This window comes from Rhagoletis zephyria, unplaced genomic scaffold (genome assembly GCF_001687245.7).
Source record: "Rhagoletis zephyria isolate East Lansing unplaced genomic scaffold, Rhagoletis_zephyria_1.1 Rzeph_scaffold_00240, whole genome shotgun sequence".
Classification (NCBI taxonomy): Eukaryota; Metazoa; Arthropoda; class Insecta; order Diptera; family Tephritidae; genus Rhagoletis; species Rhagoletis zephyria.
This window is the reverse complement of record NW_016157324.1, coordinates 161,893-169,760: the sequence shown is the minus strand read 5'-3', so window position 1 is coordinate 169,760 and position 7,868 is coordinate 161,893. Positions and strand designations below refer to the sequence as shown.

The 7,868-nt window shown below is 33.9% G+C and overlaps 1 protein-coding gene and 1 long non-coding RNA gene across 3 annotated transcripts in view; both read right to left on the bottom strand.

The window, feature by feature from the left end:
• The window catches only part of LOC108358354 (Caseinolytic protease proteolytic subunit), a 175,166-nt gene extending 174,277 nt beyond the window's left edge, over positions 1-889 (bottom strand). The window contains exon 1 of one of the 2 annotated variants that reach the window (XM_017609639.1): positions 616-889. Coding sequence is in view for 1 of the 2 variants with exons in the window: in XM_017609638.1 (XP_017465127.1) it covers positions 641-682 (42 nt within the window). In the remaining variant the exon portion in view is untranslated. The remainder of the gene's footprint in view (positions 1-615) is intronic. The other variant, XM_017609638.1, reaches the window with a different exon arrangement.
• Positions 890-5,820: 4,931 nt separating this feature from the next.
• LOC108358355 (uncharacterized) lies at positions 5,821-6,301 on the bottom strand. Its single transcript, XR_001846755.1, has 3 exons — positions 6,265-6,301; positions 6,087-6,199; positions 5,821-6,017 (listed from the first exon to the last, which is right to left on the bottom strand). It is a non-coding gene; the product is annotated as an uncharacterized LOC108358355 (long non-coding RNA).
• Between the last annotated feature and the right edge of the window lie 1,567 nt (positions 6,302-7,868).

Genomic DNA, 7,868 nt, shown 5'->3' with positions numbered 1-7,868 from the left:
CCCCCCCCCCCCCCCCCTCATCACCCCTTTTTCTAGAATTTGCCGTCCGTCTACTAAAATTTTCCCGAGAAGGTACCTTATTGTCTGAATTTTGCTACTGGCTAATGTTTACTGGCAGTTGCATAGCGAACACTCCTAGTTACGATCGGATTACAGCATACCACTATTCGAAGTTTCGGAACGGAGCTACGAACATTCGGATCACAGCATAAGAGTTAGTTTTTCGCATTTTCTGAAGACGGTGTGCGATATGAGGCGATTTTTCAGGCGATTTTTAGTTGAAAGCAACAATCGCCTGGTGTAAACAGCCTTTCAACTAATCGCTTACAATGAAGTTGGTCGGCTCCCTACTTTCGTTCAACTTTTGGTTCAACTAATCGCCTGTGAAAGTTGAATCATGTAAATTCCCTATTACCATCCTTGTTAAGTTTCATGAGAAAATTCGCTTTAGTTTTGTCAAAACACACACATGTCGATGTACACTAAACCCCGTTTTATATCATGGTTACAATCATTTCACGGTGCGTATTCTTTACTTGCTCCGGGTGTGATTCCGATATTTACCACCCTTTCCCGGGAAAACATAATAGGAGCACTTCCCATTCAAATTCTTACTTCTTTAAAAACAAAAAACACGTACCAGCAGGGGCTTGAAATTTCCACGCACGGTGCTCACAATCATGTTAATTTCCGCAATTACTATTCAATATAATTCAAAAACGTGTACGCAATATGTTCAAAACTATCGAACCACAGAATATACAGCAATAAACCTTTTCGCAGTTTTCAATATTTGATCCCCGAGGAGTACTTTTGGGTTGTGTGCAGCGCTTTTGTTTTGCGCGCACGGCAACACTTAGTGTGGGGAATTTCGCGTCATGATCAGAAAAAGTTCATTTCAAGGATAAAATATACATAATTATGTGTTATTTATGAACAAAATGTAGGTGAAGTATAATATTCATCTTTAATGTATGCTGATATTCATGCTTAATAAAGAATAATATCAATAGTTAAGTACGTAATTAACGCTTGTTTTATAAACTGGAAAACTCAAATCGTAATTATAGCATTGAATGGAGTTTTCTTAAATGTAAGTTTAAAATAAAAAAAGTCCATTGTAAGATTATATTTTTATGAAAAGCGTAAATTTTGTGATTTTTTCAAGCCAAATTCTAAATTTACGAATATATTTAAGTCTTTATAAAAAAAAAAACAAGGTTTGTATAGCTATACAGACCCCAATGCCTGCCAGCGTATCCGCCCAGACAGTCCATTAAGCACATCCAAGTTTGAGTGATCTACAAGTTACAAGCGTTTTCAGCATTTAACAGTTCATTATCATGTACGGTGAAATATTAATTATTATACACTGAACTATGAACTATCTGTACGAGTATCTATAATAATAGACAATAATTTGCAATATTTTTACACTTTTCCAATTAGTTTCGGCTACTATTACATAGTCATGACTTGTGCTACTCTGCCATAGTACGGTTGTTGCTCCCTTTCATACCACAGTAATTTTGTATACAACTCTGAATCAACAAAATGCATGCCCTTCTCATTTTCAACCCTGATCAGATTTTACCCCCGAGGAGTACTAAAAAAGTTTTATTACTGTATATACTGTGTATCGAACATAATAAAATTTGAATATTATTATCGATGATATCGATTTTTATTTTATTTTTCGCTACCAACAGGTTTGTATAGTAACCAATAGTCAGTACTAATTTGTATAGGAACCTGCAAATTTTTACTGGAAAAGTGTATGATAACCCAAAAAATTTGCGAGAGCACTGAATCGAGAGCGTAATAACGCGGGAGAGCTGCAAATTCTCGCTAGTGGAATTTTTACTAGCAGAAATTAGCTAGCATAAGAAGAAGAAGAATAAATGTCAAAAGCCGCCATATGTTGAATAGGTTTAGCACAAACAAAAGTAAAATGAGTGGAAATCAAAATATTAATGATGTACTAGACTGTGTAAGTGCTTGTGTGTACAGCAAAGAGTTTAAAACTGATTTATAGATAGTAAAATGCTTACAGCAGAATATCAAAAGGGTGCAACAACTATTCTCTTGAAAGTTTTTACTAGTTTTGCGTTCAGTAACTTTTTCTGCTAGTTTTCTCTTCTTGTCAATTTTACGCTCTATTTTGCTTTAACGCTCTGGCTGCAATGTTTTACTGGAGAAGTTATTATACAAACCTATCGTTTTTTGGTCCTATCAATAGTCCGAGAGATATGTGATTCAGTACTCATAGGGCATTCGCACAAGGCGATTTTACAGGCAACAAAAGTTGAATGCGAAGTTGGAAGTGAAAAAGTTGCCATCCCTATTCAGACGAGGCGATTTTCGATTCAACACGAGTCGTTATTTACATTATTGAAAATGAATTTAAATCTCAAAATTTTATCCATTGGCGTAAATTTGGTAAGCCAAGCGTTGGTAGATGTGCTTTTAGCGAAGCTGAAAGATAAAATAAGAGNTTCGATTCAACACGAGTCGTTATTTACATTATTGAAAATGAATTTAAATCTCAAAATTTTATCCATTGGCGTAAATTTGGTAAGCCANCAACTTTGTTGAAAGCGATTAGTTGAAAGGCCGTTCGGACGAGGCGATTTTTGCTTTCAACTAAAAGTTGCCTGAAAAATCGCTTAGCAACTTTTTTCCACCAAATTTGGTCCCCATAAAGGACTAGTGTTGCAAGCAACGCTTTTTCGTCAAAAAGGGTGTTGTGCGGCAATTTTATGTGGTGAAAATTATTTTAGCACTGGAAAAATGGATACAAAAATATTGCAGTGCGATTGAACATCTCAGGTTTAGGTGAAANTGGCTTGAACGAACCAGTATAATATAGCCTAGGCAAATTTTTAAAGAAACATTTCGATGNTTTTTCTAATAAATACTTTTTTTTTTATTTTACTGTGTCGAGGTCATTGAACAAATATTTGTAATTTAGTATTTAAGTTAATTGTGAAATATATTGAATGCACAAATTAAGTTATGGGAGCGATTTATTCATAGAATTGGAAATAAGGTTGATGATATACCTTAAATAAACTGTGAGTCTGCGAAAATATCTTTTCAGCATATGAATATACTTAACATTTTTNTCTGTTTACAAAATATAATGTATTCTTTAAGAAAAACTGTATAAACCCAAGACTAAACNTATATTGAATGCACAAATTAAGTTATGGGAGCGATTTATTCATAGAATTGGAAATAAGGTTGATGATATACCTTAAATAAACTGTGAGTCTGCGAAAATATCTTTTCAGCATATGAATATACTTAACATTTTTCCGAAATTTTACATACAGGCTCGAAATTATGCCAGTAACATTCAAATATCGGCGCGTTATTTTGACAGTTTTTAGTTAAATATGCAGTTATATATTTTTAAATCAGATATTTCACTTTTTTTAAGTTTTTTGGATATCTTAGGANAAATTACTAACACCTTAATCAAAGAAATCTTAAAAAACTTAGTTATATTATTATATAAATCTAGGAAATCGAATTAAAAAGCTCGAAATTTTTACGAAAGTGTGTTGGTTTTTTTTAATGTTTTAATGTTGGCTTTGTACGGCTTTTCTTAAAATATAAACCGTATTTTTACAAAAAATAGTTAAAATTGAATAATATTAAGATAAATGGTAAAATCANTTTGGTCCCCATAAAGGACTAGTGTTGCAAGCAACGCTTTTTCGTCAAAAAGGGTGTTGTGCGGCAATTTTATGTGGTGAAAATTATTTTAGCACTGGAAAAATGGATACAAAAATATTGCAGTGCGATTGAACATCTCAGGTTTAGGTGAAATATAAATGTATTAAAAATAATAATTTTTCTAATAAATACTTTTTTTTTTATTTTACTGTGTCGAGGTCATTGAACAAATATTTGTAATTTAGTATTTAAGTTAATTGTGAAATATATTGAATGCACAAATTAAGTTATGGGAGCGATTTATTCATAGAATTGGAAATAAGGTTGATGATATACCTTAAATAAACTGTGAGTCTGCGAAAATATCTTTTCAGCATATGAATATACTTAACATTTTTCCGAAATTTTACATACAGGCTCGAAATTATGCCAGTAACATTCAAATATCGGCGCGTTATTTTGACAGTTTTTAGTTAAATATGCAGTTATATATTTTTAAATCAGATATTTCACTTTTTTTAAGTTTTTTGGATATCTTAGGATACGTTAGTAATGCTGTCGTACTAAACTAATCAAGATCCTTCAAATAGCGTCATCTGTTTTTAAATATCTGCTTTTGTTTCCGACATATTCAGCCTTATCACGAGTTTCATTTTCTCGAACCGGGCCATCTTTCCCTTTTCGTTTCCGTGTATTCACTACGGGTGGGTGAAAACATATCTGGCGATTTTTTTTTGGGGCGAGACTCACGATTAGGCTGATTAGTGTAAAGTATCGTTAATTTATAAAAAATGTTATCACATTTGGCGTATTCGACAAGATTTTATTAACCTCATAAATGGTTGACAGTAAACTAAAAAATAAGATAATTTAAGAATTTCGTGAACTCGTACATAGCATTCTCCGACACTTTGGGGAAAACATGTAGTCGAGTTTCTGAGAAATTGCATTCCGAACTTCAATTGTGATTTCCCGAAACCTGCCGAAAGTACCATGCAACGATCTTTTATCTAGGCGACGATATAACATTTAGATAAATATGCATCTAAATAAACAAATAAATCTAAATAAATCTAAAAAAAACAGGTAAATACATACTTATGTAAGTATACCTAAATTACCACGTTGAGCATGAATAATAATCTCTCTCTAATGCATTAATTCTATATACGTCAGGACCAATACCCGCCGCAGTTATGTCTTTATTTAATAACGGCTCTATGACAAAATATTCAAAAAATATATTCTTCGATTTTTATTTACCTCATTTCATACATTAATATTGACTTGATTTTTTTTTAATATACCAGGAATAAATATTTAATAAAAACTATTTAACTTAAGCTTAACCAACTTTTAGTTGCTCGGAGCTAATTTTGGATCGTGAAATATTTTCATAGACGGTAAATGCAATCCTGGGTGCATCGTTAATGAGCTGAAAAACCAAAACAAATTAAATTTGTGGAATGGAGCCTTTTGAAATGGCCTTTACAAACGGCAATGGAATTGCGACATTATTCAGGGAATCGTCAATATAAGCTGCCTTCCATTTGACATAATTGTGGGATAAACTTTCAGAAAGTTACAAAAAAAAACATTTTCTTTTTTTTATATATTATATATTTTTGCAATAAAAATACTCCACCTAGTACACCAAAAAATTTCTTTAAACCATCTTGCGCATGCAGTTTGTTGATCTTATCTTCACGGTTACCGAAATCATCAACCTCAACGTTCACACCAACCAACACCGGTTGGTGTTGAGCTTGAATGGCCACAGGTAGTTGGATGTTTTCTTGAAGTGGGATCCAACAGTGAATATTTCGTGCGCTAAATAATCAACGCACTTAATATCGTGCGCTTTGTGCAATTTGCATTCGATCACAAAGTTGTCACAGTTTGGGACACGTTGATGGTTGTGCTTGACAATTCCACGTTTGTAGATCAATTCACGAACTGATTTAAGATCTCCATAGCATATTAATGGTTGCCTTGTTCCTTTCGATGAACAAACCGTTGTTAATTTGGCGAAGACGTAACCACAGTAAAACTTTACGCACTTTTGGTGCAACTTTGTTGATACCGCAGATACAGATCACAAAAGCCCTTCTGCGGGCACGTAGAATGAATCACAGCTGAGCGCTTTAGTTTACGATTGATCAGGGTAGCACGTTTGCTGACCTGCTTCTTGCTGAACTTCAGCTACGACTCGGGGACAGCAGGCAGCTTCGTAGAAGGTTGTTTGCCCTTTGCTTCGGGCTTCCTACCGGCTGTGGTGGCAGTCATCTTAACTTGTAACTTAGCACGTTGAGAAGGCCACTCGATTAATAACATTTCTATTAAACACAATTTCATTTAATTAATTAACTTTTTAATACATAGAGATGCTGCAACCAGGCACTTACTTCCCCAAATTTTATCTTGCTTATCGGCATAATTTTCCAAATGTGCCTGCGCTGCTACTTCGTACTAATCACTTCATTTTCCAACTGCGTCTTCTTTTTTGCCTCAACATATCCTAAAAAGACATACAATTTACATTAAACAATAGAAATCGAAAAAATTAGCAAATAAAATACTCACTTCGTTTTGTTTTGTTGTAAAATGTCTAAGTAATGTGAATTCACCACGATGCTATACAGAAAAAAGAAGGACCAGGGATGTAATTTTAAGTACACCTATTATTCAGTGGCAATGCGCAGAGCGTCCCGAGTGGCAAAATTAATTTGCAACAAATATAACATTAAACGGCGGTTCTAATCCATGTTTCATATTATTAATCAGAGTATATACATTATATGGTATTAATGCACTATACGCATATTTTTTTTTATGATTTCTTAAGTTTCTTGCGTTGGTGCTGAAAAGCAACAATGCGTGAAAGAAATTGTATGCTACCTAAAATTTCACCTCTGGAAACTTTATCCCCATAAAGGACTTCACCACAGTTTTTTTACTGGATATACTTGTATATTGAACAAGAGGCATTGCCATTCAGCATCAGAAATTTTCTCCTTCAGCCAATCAGAACGAGGCAAAAACTTACTTTGACACTTGGGGTGTTCACAGTTCGTTCCAAATTGTGTCTGAAAATATAGACGTCTACATTTTGATAGGGCATTCGCACGAGGCGATTTTACAGGCAACTTTTAGTTGAAAGCAAAAATCGCCTCGTCCGAACGGCCTTTCAACTAATCGCTTTCAACAAAGTTGGTCGCCAGCCAACTTTGAGCTCGTTCAACTTTTTTTCCTTGCAACCCTGTGTTTCTTTACATTCTGTATCAGTGTTGGGAAATGAAATCGTTCCTTCAGTACGAAATCTATACAAAAAATGTACTTTTCGGCTATAAATTGTATACACTTTTTAATTCGCTCATATATTTTCTTAGTACATTCCCTTCAAGACCAATATGTTAGAACTGCATGAAATTAATAAAAATTGTTTAAAATTAGTGTCTAGCCGCCAAAATGTAAGAAAACATACAAAATCATACATGTTTCACAATTTTCTAACACTTCGCTACACCATCGAAAGCAAAATTCTGTTCCGACAGAAAATTCGATACTCAACGAAAATTTTGGCACGCTTGCATAGCTCATAATACGAATTTCACTTTCGATCTTCGATAGCCAGCGAAGATCGAAAATCGAATACAGCTCATAATAAGGGCCATTGTTGTGCGCATTAAAACGCGTCGATTGGAAAATTTTAGTTTGGCATCCCCCGCGTACAAAAAAAAGGTGGCTATGGGTTGGTAGGAGTTCTCGTGATTGCAAATATATATACTTTTAGCCGCAGGAGGCTTATAGTTTTTAAGTTATTTGTTGTTAAAGTTTGTAAATTGAACTAACTTCTTGGCGCTATTTCACACAATAAACACTATATTTATGTACACACTTCGGCAAAATAGTTGCATCAAAACCCCGCACAATGAAATGTAAACATATTTTTTACATTTATGATTTGTTTTTAGTAAATTAAGTAAGTTTTTATAATTATCACGCACTTATATATGTATACGCACATTGTGAATACAGAACCGATGATTCAACCATGGTTGCACACCAAGAATGATAGAATACAAGATTGCGCCAATGAGAGAGGATTTTTGAGCGTAATTTTTGCGTGACGTCATCTTGGTGCAATTGCGAGAGAAATGCCAAAACATATATAAAAATATGTAAAT